The sequence below is a fragment of the Pelophylax lessonae genome, assembly GCF_965119305.1.
Source record: "Pelophylax lessonae genome assembly, chromosome: 5".
NCBI lineage: Eukaryota > Metazoa > Chordata > Amphibia > Anura > Ranidae > Pelophylax > Pelophylax lessonae.
In genome coordinates, this window is record NC_138772.1 from 443726241 (window position 1) to 443743702 (window position 17462).

Genomic DNA, 17462 nt, shown 5'->3' on the forward strand with positions numbered 1-17462 from the left:
AAAGGTTGATCATATGACAAGATAACCTCACACTGTTCCTTGTTTTCGTGCCGTTCCCCAGAAGACCTTTGTGTTATATCTTTTCCTCAGACATCTCTTGTTTTTATGTAGGAGTTTATCATGCTGTAAAATAAAGGAGATCCTAAAGTTGAAAACAAAGAAGATCTGAAGGTTTCAAACTGGTGTTAGATGAGGGAGTTCTAAGGGCTTCACAGGGATTCGGGTTCATGTTTCTTAATCCATGAACTGTGCTTTGGTAGTGAGCGCGATTTTATTTATAGCTTGGAGGAAAATGGAAAGGGAATAAGGCAAAGGGAAATTATGATTAAATAAAGTCAAACAATATACAGGAAGGAAGAATATTTCATAGAAAGAGAAAGGTGGCCGATAGAGGTCGTGTACAGGAACTGATATGAGACTCAAGTTTATGCTGTATGGAAAGACTTGTAAATTACAAGGATAGATTTTCTGAGATAAAGTATTAAACAATCCGAGAACTTTACAATAAAAATAATGTCCTTCATGTAGGACAAGGTCAAACATTAATATGGATTGAGCTAATCTCATCTATTGTTTAGCCAATCAGAATGTTGCTTGAAAATATGTTAAATCATGCAAAATAATTTTGTCTTGATGCTGCATTAGGGTATAGAGGTTAGTGTGGAGTTTAGGTTTAGGGTATAGAGGTCAGTGTGGGGTCTTGTATCAGGATATAGAGGTCAGTGTGGAGTCTTGTACCAGGGAATAGAGGTCAGTGTGGAGTCTTGTACCAGGGAATAGAGGTCAGTGTGGAGTCTTGTACCAGGGAATAGAGGTCAGTGTGGAGTCTTGTATCAGGGTATAGAGGTCAGAGTGGGGTTTAGTATTAGGGTACAGAGGTCAGTGTGGAGTCTTGTATCAGGGCATAGAGGTCAGTGTGGAGTCTTGTACCAGGGAATAGAGGTCAGTGTGGAGTCTTGTATCAGGGAATAGAGGTCAGTGTGGGGTCTTGTATCAGGGTATAGAGGTCAGTGTGGGGTCTTGTATCAGGATATAGAGGTCAGTGTGGGGTCTTGTATCAGGGTATAGAGGTCAGTGTGGGGTCTTGTATCAGGGTATAGAGGTCAGTGTGGGGTCTTGTATCAGGATATAGTGGTCAGTGTGGGGTCTTGTATCAGGGTATAGAGGTCAGTGTGGGGTCTTGTATCAGGGTATAGAGGCCAGTGTGGGGTCTTGTATCAGGGAATAGAGGTCAGTGTGGGGTCTTGTATCAGGGTATAGAGGTCAGTGTGGGGTCTTGTATCAGGGTATAGAGGTCAGTGTGGGGTCTTGTATCAGGGTATAGAGGTCAGTGTGGGGTCTTGTATCAGGGTATAGAGGTCAGTGTGGAGTCTTGTATCAGGGTACATAGGTCAGTGTGGGGTCTTGTATCAGGGTATAGAAGTCAGTGTAGAGTCTTGTATCAGGGGATAGTGGTCAGTGTGGGGTCTTGTATCAGGGAATAGAGGTCAGTGTGGAGTCTTGTTTTAGGGCATAGAGGTCAGTGTGGGGTCTTGTATCAGGGTATAAAGGTCAATGTGGGGTCTTGTATCAAGGTATAGAAGTCAGTGTGGAGTCTTGTATCGGGGTATAGAGGTCAGTGTGGAGTCTTGTATCAGGGAATAGACGTCGATGTGGAGTCTTGTATTAGGGTATAGAGGTCATTGTGGAGTCTTGTATCAGGATATAGAGGCCAGTGTGGGGTCTTGTGTCAGGCTATAGAGGTCAGTGTGGGGGTTTGTATCAGGGAATAGAGGTCAGTGATGAGTATTGTATCAGGGAATAGAAGTCAGTGTGGGGTCTTGTATCAGGGTATAGAGGTCAGTGTGGAGTCTTCTATTAGAGTATAGAAGTCAGTGTGGAGTCTTGTATCAGGGTATAGAGATCAGTGCAGAGTCTTGTATGCTAAATTGTCATAGGTATTGGGACGTCTGCCTTTACACGCACATGAACTTTAATGGCATCTCAGTCTTAGTCCATAGGTTTCGGTATTGAGTTGGCCGCCCTTTGCATTTATAACATCTTCAACTCTTCAGGGCAGGCTGTCCACAAGGTTTAGGAGTGTGTCTATGGGAATGTTTGACCATTCTTCAAGAAGTGCATTTGTGAGGTCAGGCACTGATGTTGAACTAGAAGGCCTGGTTTGCAGTCTCCGCTCTAATTCATCCCAAAGATATTCTATTCGGTTGAGGTCAGGACTCTCTGCAGTCAAATTCCTCTACCCCAAACGCTCATCCATGACAATTTTACAAATGCCTGAATTAATGTAATTATCAGTGTGTGTGTATATATATATATATATATATATATATATATACTGTACACAGTATCTCAAAAAAGTGAGTACACCCCTCGCATTTTTGTAAATATTTTATTATATCTTTTAATGTGACAACACTGAAGAAATTACACTTTGCTACAATGTAAAGTAGTGTGTGTACAGCTTGTATAACAGTGTCAATTTGCTGTTCCCTCAAACTAACTACACCCCTAAGTGAAAATGTCCAAATTGGGCCCAACTAGTTATTTTACCTCCCCAGTGTCATGTGACTCCTTAGTGTTACAAGGTCTCAGGTGTGAATGGGGAGCAGATGTGTTAAATTTGGTGTTATCACTCTCACTCTCTCATACTGATCACTGAAAATTCAACATGGCACCTCATGGCAAAGAAGTCTCCGAGGATCTGAAAAAAAGAATTGTTGTTCTACATAAAGATGGCCTTGGCTATAAGAACATTGCCCTGAAAGACCTTGAAACTGAGCTGCAGCATGGTGGTCAAGACCATACAGCAAATTAACAGGACAGGTTCCACTCAGAACAGGCCTCACCATAGTTGACTCAAGAAGTTGAGCGCACGTGCTCAGCGTCATATCCAGAGGTTGTCTTTGAGAAATAGACGTATGAGTGCTGCCAGTATTGCTGCAGAGGTTAAAGGAGTTGGGGGTCAGCCTGTCAGTGCTTAGACCATATGCCGCACACTGCATCCAATTGGTCTGCATGGCTGTTGTCCCAGAAGGAAGTCTCTTTTTAATTTGATGCACAAGAAAGCCTGCAAATAGTTTGCTGAAGACAAGCAGACTAAGGACATGGATTACTGGAACTGTGTCCTGATTAGACCAAGATAAACTCAGATTAGTTCAGATGGTGTCAAGCGTGTGTGGGGGCAACCAGGTGAGGAGTACAAAGACAAGTGTGTCTTGCCTACAGTCAAGCATGGTGGTGGAGGTGTCATGGTCTGGGGCTGCATAAGTGCTGCCGGCACTGGGAAGCTACAGTTCATTGAGGGAACCATAAATGCCAACTTACTGAAGCAGAGCATGATTCCTTCCCTTTGGAGACTGAGCCTCAGGGCAGTATTCCAACATAATAACGACCCCAAACACACCTCCAAAACGATCATTGCCTTGCTAAAGAAGCTGGGGGTAAAGGTGATGGACTGGCCAAGCATGTCTCCAGACCTAAACCCTATTGAGCATCTGTGGGGCATCCTCAAAAGGAAGGTGGAGGAGCGCAAGGTCTCTAACATTCACCAGCTCTGTGATGTCGTCATGGAGGAGTGGAAGAGGACACCAGTGGAAACCTGTGAAGCTCTGGTGAACTCCATGCCCAAGAGGGTTAAGGCAGTACTGGAAAATAATGGTGGCCACACAAAACATTGACACTTTGGGCCCAATTTTGACATTTTTTTTACTAAGGGATGTACTCGCTTTTGTTGCCAGTAGTTTAGACATTAATGGCTGTGTGTTGAGTTATTCTGAGGGGACAGCAAATTTACACTGTTATACAAGCTGTACGCTCACTACTTTACATTGTAGCAAAGTGTAATTTCTTCAGTGTTGTCACATGAAAAGATATAATTTACATAAATGTGAGGAGTTTTGTGAGATACTGTATATATATATATATATTTATATATTTATATATATAAATAGTATATATTGAAATTTATTGATTTGAACCGGCCTCTTATATTATATTAACTATTGATGTATTGGTGTCTTTCTCAGGGCTTTCTACTTGGATAAGACAAACCTCCCTCCAAATACAACATCTAAAGCTGCTTTTATCGACAAGGTAAATGACCCATACTATTAGGAATGAAACCCTGCATCATTCAGTATGATCTATGTGGAGACAAATTTGCTGTGCAGCTTTTGTTGCTGGCCGTACAGACACACCACGCACCAATAGGGGTTTTGGGCATTTCTTAGAGAGAATCCTAGGGGATCCTGAAAAGAATAGATTGCTAAGGTGGATTGCAAATGGGGGCATTAGAATTAGAAGAGAGACAGCCCAAACCAGTAAATTTGGCAAAGATACTGTTGCTGATGGCTGAATTTGAGAATGAAGTTTATAAGGAAAATTCTAACAAGGAGCTGTAAATACGGAATTTGCATTGTGGCACAAAGGTATTCATTTATAGCAAGGCATCAAAGGGGTCTTAAGCCATTATAATGCTTGTTTAATCTCTGGACCCTGTATTCTCAACTAAATTAGACATAAAAATATAAGATACATATTAGTTTGTGTTTAGATTTGTAAGGTTGACCTTTTTTCATGTGCTTATTTCTTTGGATGTGATCATCTTATTAGTAATACTCTTATTAAAGTTATTGTTTAAAAAAATGTTTCTGTTTTTAGTGTTTTCTTCTTTGTCTATGTTGGCAGACCTGTGTGTTCATTGTACTGCATAGTGATTGTAATTTGCTGACTAATATCTATGTAAATAAATGGCCAGATATATGTAATCCAAAACCATACACCATCCTGGGAGCACCTGTCCCGTCACACCGACCACACTTGGAGACCCTTGTAGCAGTCCACAGCACCTTTAGTCACCTGATTATACATTCTTTGGGACTGATTTAAATTTCAGCACTGGATCACCTTTTTGTGCGACTTGGATGATTGGACTATTCATCTTGCGTGATTCCATCCTCTCAGTCGCGATATTTTATCAGCACTAGTCACTTTATATGTTTTTTTTGGTCATCATTTACACCATTGTATTGATTTTTTTACCTTGTGTTAGCACTTAGCACCAAGCCCTCTTTTGAGTGCAATTCATATAATTAATTATTTCACATTTTCTGTTGGTAGACACGCTTACCGCTTGAATTACCAGAACTTCATCACTTTACTTTTTATACTGATCCTCTTGGGATCCGCACATTAGTATATTTATCACTTTAGCACTTTGTGGTATATGTAACATTGTTATTTGAATTATTCATGTTCACTTTGTACCACTTGTCACTTTCAGCACTTTATATTTATTTATTGCCTTGAAGAATTTGTGCAGATTTCAGCCTATTATATTGCGATTTATTATTGCTAGAATTACCGGATCCGATTCCTCCCATCTTCACTATCTATTGTGTTATCAATTATTTTGGCTTTATTTTTATCGTGTATTCCATGTGACAGAATCTTGGATCTGAAGAATTGGTGCATTTTCCAGCCTATTATATTGTGATCTATTATTGCTAGATTTACCAGATCCAATTCCTCATATTTATACTATCTATTTATTGTGCTATCAATTTTTTGGATTTAGTTTTTTTATTGGGTATTCCATGTGATTGAATTCTTGGATCTGATCCCCTTCACCTTACTTACCTAATCATTGATTAGACACTTCCAGGCAGCGCCATTCACCTCTTCCATATTCCAATACACCATCCAGGTTACTTATCCTATACTGTAGTTGAATTTCCCACAGCAGTCATTCAGCAAGGAAGCTTATTTTATTGTCAGACATATTGGTCTTCGACATCTGTTTATATACAATGCATCCGGAAAGTATTCACAGCGCTTTACTTTTTCCACATTTTGTTATGTTACAATTCCAATCCAAAATGGATTAAATTAATTATTTTTCAAAATGAAAATGTGAAAGAAGCTTGTTTGAAATCTTTGCAAATTTTTTAACAAATAAAAACAAAAAAAATTAAATGTACACAAGTATTCATGGCCTTTGCTCAATACTTTTGGAAGCACCTTTGGCACCAATTACAGCCTCAAGTCTTTTTGAGTATGATACTACAAGCCTGGCACACCTATTTTTGGGCAGTTTCTCCCATCCTTCTTTGTAGGACCTCTCAAGTGTCGGTGCACAGACATTTTCAGATCTCTCCAGAATCGTTTAATTGGGTTCAAGTCTGGGCTCTGGTTCTTTGACATTCACAGAGTTGTCCCATAGCCACTCTTTTGTTATCTTGGCTGTGTGCTTAGGGTCATTGTCCTGTTGGAAGATGAATCTTTGCCCCGTCTAAGGTTCAAAGTGCTCTGGAGAAGATTTTCATCAAGGATGTCTCTGTACATTGCTGCATTCATCTTTCCCTCGATCCTGAATAGTCTCCCAATTCCTGCCGCTAAAAAACATCCCCACAGCATGATGCTGCCACCACCATGTTTTACTGTAGGGATGGTATTGGCCAGGTGATAAGCAGTGCCTGGTTACATGATGCTTGCCATTCAAGCCAAAGAGTTTAATCTTTATTTCATCAGACCAGAGAATTTTGTTTCTCATGGTCTGAGAGTCCTTCAGGTGCCTTTTGGCAAACTCCAGATGGGCTGTCATGTGCCTTTTACCGAGGAGGGCCTTTCGTCTGGCAACTCTACCATACAGGCCTGATTGGTGGAGTACTGCAGAGAGGGTTGTTTTTTTGGAAGGTTCTCCTCTCCTTACAGAGAAATATTGGAGCTCTGTCAGAGTGACCATCAAGGTTCTTAGTCACTTCCCTGACTAAGGCCCTTCTCCCCCGATCGCTCAGTTTGGCCGGGCGGCCCGCTGTAGGAAGAGTCCTAGTTGTTCCAATCTTCTTTCATTTACGGATGATGGAGGCCACTGTGCTCATCGGGACCTTCAATGCTGCAGAAATGTTTCTATACCCTTCCCCAGATCTGTTCCTCAATACAATCCTGTCTCAGAGGTCTACAGACAATTCCTTGGACTTCATGGCTTGGTTTGTGCTCTGACATGCACTGTTAACTGTGGGACCTTTCCAAATCGTGTCTAATCAACTGAATTTACCACAGGTGGACTCCAATCAAGTTTTAGAAACATTTCAAGGATGATCAGTGGAAACAGGATGCAACTGAGCCCAATTTTGAGTGTCATGGCAACGGCTGTAAATACTTATGTACACGCAATTTTGTTTGTTTTTTATTTTTAATACGTTTGTGAAGATTTCCAACTTCTTTCACATTGTCATTATGAAGTATTGTTTGTAGAATTTTTAGGACAATAATGAATTTAATCCTTTTTGGAATAAGGCTGTAACATAACAAAATGTGGAAAAAGTGAAGCACTGTGAGTACTTTCCGGATGCACAGTAATTCGCTCAAAAGGTATACACAACGGTAAAGTTATTTGAAAAAAAAAACTTTTAGGCAACCTTTGAATAATTACTTAAAATGAGTACTCATTGAAAAGACATGAAAGATTTAAACAACATAGTGGTTGTTTCTTCACTAAACCCAAAGCATATGAGAGTGAGCATGTGAAGGAAATAACCAGAAGTGTGATGCATGAGATACTTAGGAATTGTTTTATGGTAGTGTGTGCATATAGTAAATGCTTGTGGTTGTGTTGTGTTATATTTTTATTTTTTTCCTTTCACCTTTCTCTGTAGCTGATGAGGCCATTAAATGCTTTGGATGAATTGTACCGGCTGGTAGATTGCTTTATTCATTCCAAACGTACAGCCGCCTGTGCCTACACAGCTTGTGGTGCCTCAGGAGTTGGACTGCTGTCTGTGTCTTCAGAACTTTGTAACCGGCTTGGAGCCTGCCACATAATAATGTGCAATAGCGGGGTGCACAGGTAAGTACATGAGTTATTACTTTTTGCCGAACATGTTTTTTTTAATGAGCATATCTGAATTTTTTTTTTTTATTCTAAGCAAAAAGGATTAAAAGTTAATGAGGTTGCATACAATACAGCCATTATATTAGATAACCTAATCAATATATACAGTCCTTTTTACTCAAAGTAAGTATGGACATTGGCAAAAGTGAGTGATGAAACAAATATAGGGTATAAAAACATCCCAAATAGATGTCTAGAATGTATATCTTAAAAATTCTAAACAGCAGGAAAATCCAGGCCACCGCATGTCCACAACTGTATCCCCAATAGATAGCGAGACTGTAGGGTTGATTTACTATAACTGGCGAGTGCAAAGTTAGGTGCAGCTGTGCATAGTGGCCAATCAGCTTCCAACTTCAGCTTGTTCAATTAAGGTTTGACAAAAAAACCTGGAAGCTGATTGGTTTCTATGCTGTGCCAGATTTTGCACTCTCCAGTTTTAGTAAATCAACCTCTGTGTCTATATATACATTCACACGTCTGGCCTAAGATGGCCACTCCATCCCCACGCCCACCGATGCCAGCTTCCGATGGGAGTGGGTAGGTATGCCTGTGGGCATGTGCAGCCCCAAAGCACATGACCATACTTCATTTTTAATGTTCCCTCATCTCAGAGATCTGTGGCGGGGAATGCTAATGTAGTGTACACCTAGTGGTTAAACCCCGAGTTCACTCTATTTGCTGACCGCCTGTCCACCATTATGCTTCACCAGTGGGATGAACCCAAAATATTCTGGCAGAGAAAGGCTATGCAGCTAACTTAAGTCTTTCTATGGGGATCAAGGATGTAAACTGCACAGTTCTTAGTTTCTGCTATGACATAAACTCATACCTACTACTGACGGCATGGAGATGTCACACCAAACGGCAACAGACAAGCTGCTTTTTTTTTTTTGTTGCATTTTGCGTATGACACATCGCATAATTTAGTTATGGCACCAGCTCCTATGGATTTGATTGCATTGATTCTTATACCTGTTTATCATGCAAGATAGCTGCTTCCTTAGTATCGCTGACAGTTACATTTTAAATAATCAAAACAGTAATGTTTTTATATTTTAAAAAAATATTCTTAGTAGCATGATGTAAAAACAGGGAAAAGATAGCTATTTTGTCAGCTTGTGAACTAGATAATGCAGATAATTTAGAATATAATGTTTACATAAATGATAGCACATTGCAACAGCAAATAATTGTAAGCAATTAAGGGCAGCCCGTTCTAGTGTTTGTTTTTTCGCATTCATTTGTCCATACTTGTTAGGTATAATGTTCATTCTTGAAAGGAAATGTGAAGAACTTGCATTGGTAATATAGTAATGCTGTTGTGTCATGGTATTTAATATTCATGTCTCCATGAATCTGTGTATACAAGTAGGACATCATTCTCTGAGCTTGGTGATGTGCCCAGTACACAAACAGTAAACATATGCACAGAAAACGATGTTTGCTTGCCTTCACTGCTCATTACAATCGTAAAATGGAATCATTAAGACTGTTTTGATGCCATACTAATTTCTAAAATTAGTTTTTTTTTTTAAACTGGGTTAAAACTGTAAGTGTTCTTGTTTCTTCCTATTAGCTGTAATGATGTGCAGGCTTTGAATTACTAGTGACAGTGTACTTTCCATTAACACTGCATTTACCATTTGATGTATGCACAAAGTCTGAAATACAATTTTAATTAATCTGTGACAAAGCAGCTCATGTTTAGAGCATATTTAAAGCCCCAAAACAAATGTTTAAAATATTGCGGCTTATTATACTTAGATGAAGTGTTTGCATTATTTCTCTCTTTTTAGACCTTTTACCTTTATTTTCTCCCTGTAAGGCCTCTTTCACACGGCCGCTCCATATGTTCGTATATCACCCCATCCGTTTGCAGGGTGATATACGGACATAATGCATGTCAATGGTATTGCGGATGTCAGCGGATGACCATCCGCTGACATCCAATTTGCGTCCTTTCAGTTCTGTTCCGTTTTTCGGAACGGAACAGAACCCTATTTTTCTTCCGTTTAAAAAACAGAACGGATGCAAAATCGGATGTCAGCGATATCATCCGCTGACATCCGCAATGCCCATAGACATACATTATGTTCGTATATCCAGGGCCGGATTAAGAGCATCATGGGTTTGGTGCTGAGGATTTTGAAGGGCCTTAAGGGCCGTGCCTTGGCATGCACCCAGAGGAGGAAGGGTGCAGCCATGCATGCCTAATTCCACATGGGATGCTGTCTCTGAAGCCCATAAACACATCCATGCATCGGCAACTGTCCCTCCTTGTCCGGCCTTCGTGCTGTGTGGGGAGGTTCTGAGGGAGCTGCCTGGGGAAGCGAGCATAGAAGCCAGACTTCTGTGTTTACAAGTGACAGAAGAGCGGTAACAGTGAATATTGCCAACCCGGGGCCTATATTAAGGTAGGGGCCTGGAGCTGCAGCTCCAATAGCCCCTATGTTAATCTGGCCCTGCGTATATCATCCGCAAACGGATGGGATGATATGCGGACATACGGACCGGATGACACAAGTGTCATCCGTGTCCGTGAAAATAAAAAAAAAAGTGCCGGAGCGGAGATAAAAAACGGAGCGGCTATGTGAAAGAGGCCTAATCCTGCAGATAAAGCACTTGCTTCCTATGGGTGGCTATGGTCACTTTTCCAAACTATCTCTAGAGAGAGCCAAGGTTGCTAAGAGGTTGGACTTCAGACAAGTTTGAGTTTGTCCATCTTTATTAGATGGGGGTTGATGGGGTTAGTAGTGTCATAGGTGTGCGAAGACCTATTGCATTAGGGTGTGCACCCCAAATCTTAAACACACATGCCTTTCTCTGCAGCTTTAGCTGCACTGGACAGTGAATGAATAGGAGGTGCTCTGTGCTGAGCGGCTTCCTGTTCATTCACAAACCGAAGCATAGTAAACGCAGTTTACACAGTCCTGTAAGAGCTGTGGAAATGTGGAATAGACTCCCTCCAGAGGTGGTTCTGGCTAGCTCACTAGATTGCTTTTAAAAAGGCCTGGATTCTTTCCTAGGTGTACATAATATAACTGGGTACTAATATTTATAGGTAACGTTGATCCAGGGAATATCTGATTGCCCCTCGAGGGATCAGGGAGGAATTTCTTCCCCTGCTGTAGCAAATTGGATCATGCTTTGCTGGGGCTTTTCACCTTCCTCTGAATCAACTGCGGGTATAAGATTGTGTATATTGTATGGTTGTGTTTTCTTTTTTGTTTTTTATTGGTTGAGCTAGATGGACTTTTTTTTTTCAACCTTACTAACTATTTAACTATGTATTATGCTTCAGTTATGAATGAACACAGTGAGCGAGTGTGTTCACTCGGTCTATTTAGAAAAGGAAGGCGCTAGTAAGAGACACATTTACTAGCCCCTTTCCCCTCTCTCCATCCGGAAACATCCCCCACAGCAGCTGAGGGGAGAGGATGGGAGGGTGCTGTACTTTTATAACATTCTAATTACATTTTTCAATAAAACCTTTTATATTTTTTATACCTTATTCTAGACCCAGTGATATCATCACTGTGTCTGTGTGCTCATCTCTGCAATGCATGCAGTTCATGTCTGGTGGGAGGGACCAGTTGGGTTCTGTACATAGCATCCTTAAAACATCACACCACCCTTTCCCAGTATTCCTCTCAAATCCCCTCAGCCATGATTCATGCAGTGGGCTGGCTCTTAAAAGGACTTATGTAAATATTAAAATGCCTTGATAGGTGGGTGTCAGTCTGGAGTAGTGCGCTCTCCTATGCAGAAGTGATTGCAAATGATCACCTTGTAAAACAAGCCATTCAGTTTCAATTAGTAATGAAAGGCAAAACATTTGTGTATATATATATATATATATATATATATATATATATATAAACATATAAACAGCATAGATATCTTTTTCCCCTTTTTTATAAGTGATCACATTCCCTCTGTTCTCAGCTGCATAAGAGCTGGGGGGAGGAGACACAGCAGTACACTAAGCTTCCCAGCGAAAAGCTTTGCAGCTTTTGGGAGCTGTGTAAGTGCAAGTTTGATCATTGGAGGAGAGCAGGCTGAGTTCCAAGCATAGCTAGAAAACTGACCACGTTGTGCTCTTCTGCTTAGTGTGGTCAGTTTCTAATAGGAAAGCAGAGGGACTGTCAGGAACACCAGGGATTTCACATAAAGAAGCAATACAAAGAGAAAAGGATATTTGTACATGGTACAGCAGCCACATATAAGGAATATGAAATGTTGGGGGTAACAAACTTGAATTTGCGTGGCAAGTGGCCTAGTAAATGCATGCATGTGATACTGAGTCTCCACGATTGAAAGGACTAAAAGGTGTTGTAAAGTCTTGTTTTTTGTCCCTTAAATAATTGTAGCACTGCCCCCTAGGGGATTGCTTACAATTGCATGTTCTTCTGTGCAGCCTTGACTCTGTGAACTTTCCAGCCCTCCTGACACTCTATGTTCAGACATGTTGTGTATACCTTTAAAAAAAAAAAAAAACACTGACACAATGCAGATTGTTTTAGCTCTCTCAGATTTACTTAATCAAGAGAAGAGACTTAAAAGGGTATTAATCAGCCAAGTCCTGGATAAACAGCCAAAACTTGGTTGAACTAGTTCTTAAAGCAGCTAAATTACAATTTGCAATGACAAGTAAATGATACCAATGTACACAATAACAGACAGTAAGTAAATGGATCTCAAGAAGATTATTGGTTGGTGTACGTAATGCTACTGCTAAAGGGAACCCCAGACCGGGCTATAATACCTTTATCCTAATAAGAGATGAAGTAATATGGATACCAGTAGCGTGTCCCCTTTAAGAGCAAAAAAATAGCAGTGTTCAGAATGCAAGGCCTTGCAATTATCCTCACCGGCAGTTGGCGCTCACAGAAACAAAGAATTCCTAAGTATGGCACAGTGATAAGCAATGAAAGCAGGGCAGCTTGTTCTGACTAGTGGCAATCCTCTTAGCATTCCAAGTATAGGGTGTCTGTATACAGTGTTCAGAGTGATGGATTAGTGGCTGGTAACTGGATTTTGGGCAGTGCCCTCTCACCAATCCTGTGGACCAGAGGCATAACTAGAACCTTCAGGGCCCCGGTGCAAGAAACCATGAAGGGCCCCCGGACCCCTGGCTGGTGCACTTCCCTTCAAGCCTTCCCACTGATCTTGGGGCCCTTTACTCTCATTGCGGGACCCTTTCACAAGTTCTGCAGTGGGCTCCCTTCCTGCCATCTTGGGGCCTCCCCGCGGTGGTGGAATTCCAGGGCCCGCTCGCAAGTGTGACCTTTGCGATCCTGGAAGTTCACCCACTGGTGTCAGTAGTTTTATTTTTTGGTATTTTAATTGTATTATTTTTTATAATTTTATTTATTTTATTTTTTTTACAATGTCACTGACTATGACTATGTCCATTCAGAAAAGGAAGGAGCTGGTAAATTACATATTTACCGAACCCTTCCTGATTCTTTATTGTGACACATCCCCTGCAGCAGCCGGCAGGAGAGGGAAGGGAGCCCAGTGGGGGGGGGGGGGGGGGGGGCAGCAGCACAGTGGGGGGGGGGGACCAGGGGAGCACACAGGCCGCGATCCTCTCACACAGCGGCAAACTGATGCACACTCGATGGATCCTGGGGAGCAAGAGAGTATGGGCCTGGTCAGCAGATCCCTTTATAGTCTCTCCCACAATTCTCTCCTGGAGCAGATGACTTGCTGGGAGATGTAGTCCATGGATAGTTCTGCAGTTCAGGGATGTCTGTTTAGGAGACTACAGTTCCCCCAATGCTCTCCTCTAAGCTCAGGAGTATGATGCATATAATCTGAGCCCAGCACTAGGAGAATATAGAGACAATCTGGGAAGGTAGAGGACAAATCTGCAGTGTCAGATGACTGAAGTCCGCTCCTGGCTACATAAAAAACATTTTTACATTTTAGAGTTGTCACATGAACAGGAAAGTTTTCAATGGGGACATCTGTTCTGCTGACAACTGTATAAATGCCTTTTTTTTTTTTCATTCTAAGGAGATATCTTCCTAAATGTTGTTAGATGACATATACACAACATGAATGAACAAAACTATAAATGCAACGCTTTTGTTTTTGCCCCTATTTTTCATGAGCTGAAACGTGGTAAAAACACGCATGCAAAAACGCATCCGGAACGGATCTGGAGTGCATTTTTGTGGTATGAACCAGCACCGCCTCTGACACCATAGATGGGGGAGGCGGTAAATAGTACTTCAGCTGAACGTCAGTGTGTGTGAGTGAGGCGGTTGGCAGCACTTGTGGCCACCTATGATTCACCTTAGCTAATTAGGAATCCCATCTTTTTAAGCAAAAATGTATTACCTTGGTATCAGTAAGGTTGCACTCTGTGGCATAAGGCCAAATGTGAATAATCCTTAAAATGACATGAGACAAGGGACTTTACAAAGATAGCACATGGTAAATCAGGTATCTATTCATGGGCAATGCTACTGCCGGGCAATTAAAAAGAATTGCACCATTCTTGCACCCTCAACATCTGTGTCCTTGTATGAATTTTTTACAAAGATTTTGTGAAATTTTAAAATGTACAGTACTATTTATGATCATTTGGGCAGAGGGGATGAGTTACAGACCAAGCCACAAGTACATAGTAAGTGTGTCTCTGCTAATTGGGCCCTATTCCTGTTCTGAAGGAAACACACTATACCTGACTTCATAAATTTGCCCCATGCAATATTCCTGGTTGCAATGGCATAGGGATTTTGTGTGCCAGTTTTCAGGAAGTGTTCAGAAAAGCCACATATACCAGATGTCCCATATTCTAGCTCATATGCATAGTTACATAGGCTGAAGGACTTGGCTTTAATACATTCAGCTATTTATACAATAAGGCAGATGTACTACTGAACAGTGAAAAAGCTTCTTATGAAATGTGTACAATAATGGTTAATTTCACATAATTGATATACTGTGTGGAAAGAGTTTGAAAATTTATTAGCAAAGATATGGAAGGGATTAATTGCCTCTTTATAACTGAAGTAAAATATGATTAAAAAATAGGTTGTAATTATGTAAGCAATAATTACTTCAATGAAGGGTAATTACTTGGTAAATGAAGATAAGTGAGTGCAGTCTCTTGTCACATTTAGCAGACATCTTCTAGTTTAAGATTTGTGACCCTCTGCGAAAACTAATGAAGGGACACAGTTTTCACCTATTCATGTATCAGTGGTATGGCTCTCCATAACAACCAATCATATTGCTGCTGTCATTTTTCAAGTGAGTGATGGCAATTATAAGCAAAAAAATGACTGGTTGTTTTGAATGACAAAAATATATTATGAAAATAACTGGCACCAGAAAATAACAGCTGGAATCTAACTGTATGAGAAACAAACTAGCTCTATTCCAATTTTTTTAATATAGTATTACTGTACATTATGTATGGTTATATTATGCAAAATATAGGTAGAAAGGGACCATATAAAAGCTGAAATATTCCATAGGATAGCTAGAATCTCTGTTGACTAGAGAAGAGCTATGTCTTTAAAAATCTGCCCTGACACCAATCAAATTAGTCTGCTCACAATATCCAATGGATTGCAAAGCCATTCAATCAATCTGAAGTTTAAGTTGGCAGTTTTACTATTACAGTATTGCCTTCATAAGAATCAGAAATCCAAAAAACAGGGGTTTATTCCTCACTTGATACTATTTATTTATTTTTTTTATCAGTAGCAAACAAATTGTAAAAATTACTATATTTTACTATATTACCCCAACATTTCATATTCCTTTTATATGTCCATGCGCTTATATGAAAACGTATTCTGTTCTCTTTGTATTGCTTCCTTTGTGTGAAATACCTGATGTTCCTGCCAGCCCCTCTTATAAACAGACCACATTAGGCATGAGAACACATCCAGCATGGTTAGTTTTATGGCTGTGCTGGTAACTCAGCTTGCTCTCCTCCAATGATCAGACTTGTGCTAGCCCCCCCCCCCCCCCCCCGCTTTATGCTTCCTGTGCAACTGAGAACAGGTAGCATGTAATAATTAAAAAAAAGGGGGAAAAATATTAAATATTTTATAATGTTTTCTATATGTATACACAATTTCTTTGCCTTTTGTTTCTATTTTAAACTGAATGGGTAGTTTTACAAGGCGAAGGTTCACTTATACTTTAAGTTCTCACTGCAATATCTACCTCTTTGACACTGTCCCAGACTCACCTGCTCTGCGATTCAGCACTGCTGCCGAACAGTTATCAAACCCACCTGTAAGCACATAGGTTCCTGGAAGTGCTCTCTGCAGAGGCATCCCAGCACCCCAAGCTCACAGTTCAATGGTGCAGCGGATGGTGCTTTTCCTATCACTGAGGGGACCTCAACACTAAAGAAGGGAAGAGGACAAGACTTTAGACTTTTAAAAGAGATAATTATAAAAAAAAAAACATAAATGTATGGGAGAATGCAGGGTGAGGGTGGAGCTGGGTTTCAAGGGTAGTCGGTGTATGTATTCAAACCTAAATACAGGATAAAACAATGCCAGTGCTCCAACTTAAAATTGTTTCAGGCTTTCTAGCGCTACACTGCTATATATGGAAGCCATAACTACTACAAGATTCAATATTAATATAAAGTATTGAGTCTGGTTAACTCTAAAATACAAATGTACCTTTATATACATGCCCTAATTTCCCCCTTGACATTTATCTCATAAATAGCCCCTTCTACTTACCTTAGAACCGCCAGCAGTATCCTTCACTTGGCTATGACATATGCCAATCTAGGTGGCTCCAGTCTGGTTTACTGAGCTGAAATCAATAATGCAAACAGGATCAGAATGGCAACAGAATGGCAAATTACATGCATACCTTAAAAAAATACAAATAAAATATAAAATCTGCAAAAAACATTGACTTTTCACACAGTTGTATACTGTAGCATGCCTATAAGACTCTATAACAACAGAGAGTCTACCTGAGAATCACTATTTCAGAAAAACAGTAAAGAGCACATGCCCCTCATAAACAACGCCCCTCTAATTGAAGTCCAGGGTAGCATGCAAACAGCTGGTGGTATTCATGCAAAACAAAACCAAAGAAAATTCCCAGCTGCAACCAACCAACTTATCCTGTCTAACAGTTGGTGATAAAAACTGGTGTTTAGCTAGCACATGGCACCCCATTATTATCTGCAGTTCTAACTCTTGTAAATTCATGAGGGCTTCCATAGTAGGAGCACGTGCATTCTAATGGATAGTTAGAGGGCAGGTGAGGTGAGAGCATGTCTGTAGCAGGTCTATGAGACTCTATAACAACAGATAGTCTACCTGAGGATCACTATTTCAGTAAAACAGTTCAGAGAACAAACAGCTACATACTCCTCATAAGCAATGCCCCTCTAATTGAAGTCCAGGGTAGCTCTGGTAACTCTTGCAAACAGCTGGCGGTATTCATGGGCCAAAGACACAGAGGGGCCAGTTCTCCGGAACTCTGGTACTGAAACTGGTACTGTAATAGAAATTGAAGAGGTGCTCCCCACAGCAGCCTAATCTTCCAGAAACCCTGGAACGTTGCT

General features: G+C 40.6%; 1 protein-coding gene across 1 annotated transcript in view; it reads left to right on the forward strand.

The window, feature by feature from the left end:
* Positions 1 to 17462, forward strand: part of PREX2 (phosphatidylinositol-3,4,5-trisphosphate dependent Rac exchange factor 2) — a 438451-nt gene that overhangs the window by 365261 nt on the left and 55728 nt on the right. Inside the window, exons 36-37 of the mRNA XM_082259215.1 lie at positions 4026 to 4092; positions 7656 to 7846. Of these exons, the coding sequence (XP_082115341.1) occupies positions 4026 to 4092; positions 7656 to 7846 (258 nt within the window). The remainder of the gene's footprint in view (positions 1 to 4025; positions 4093 to 7655; positions 7847 to 17462) is intronic.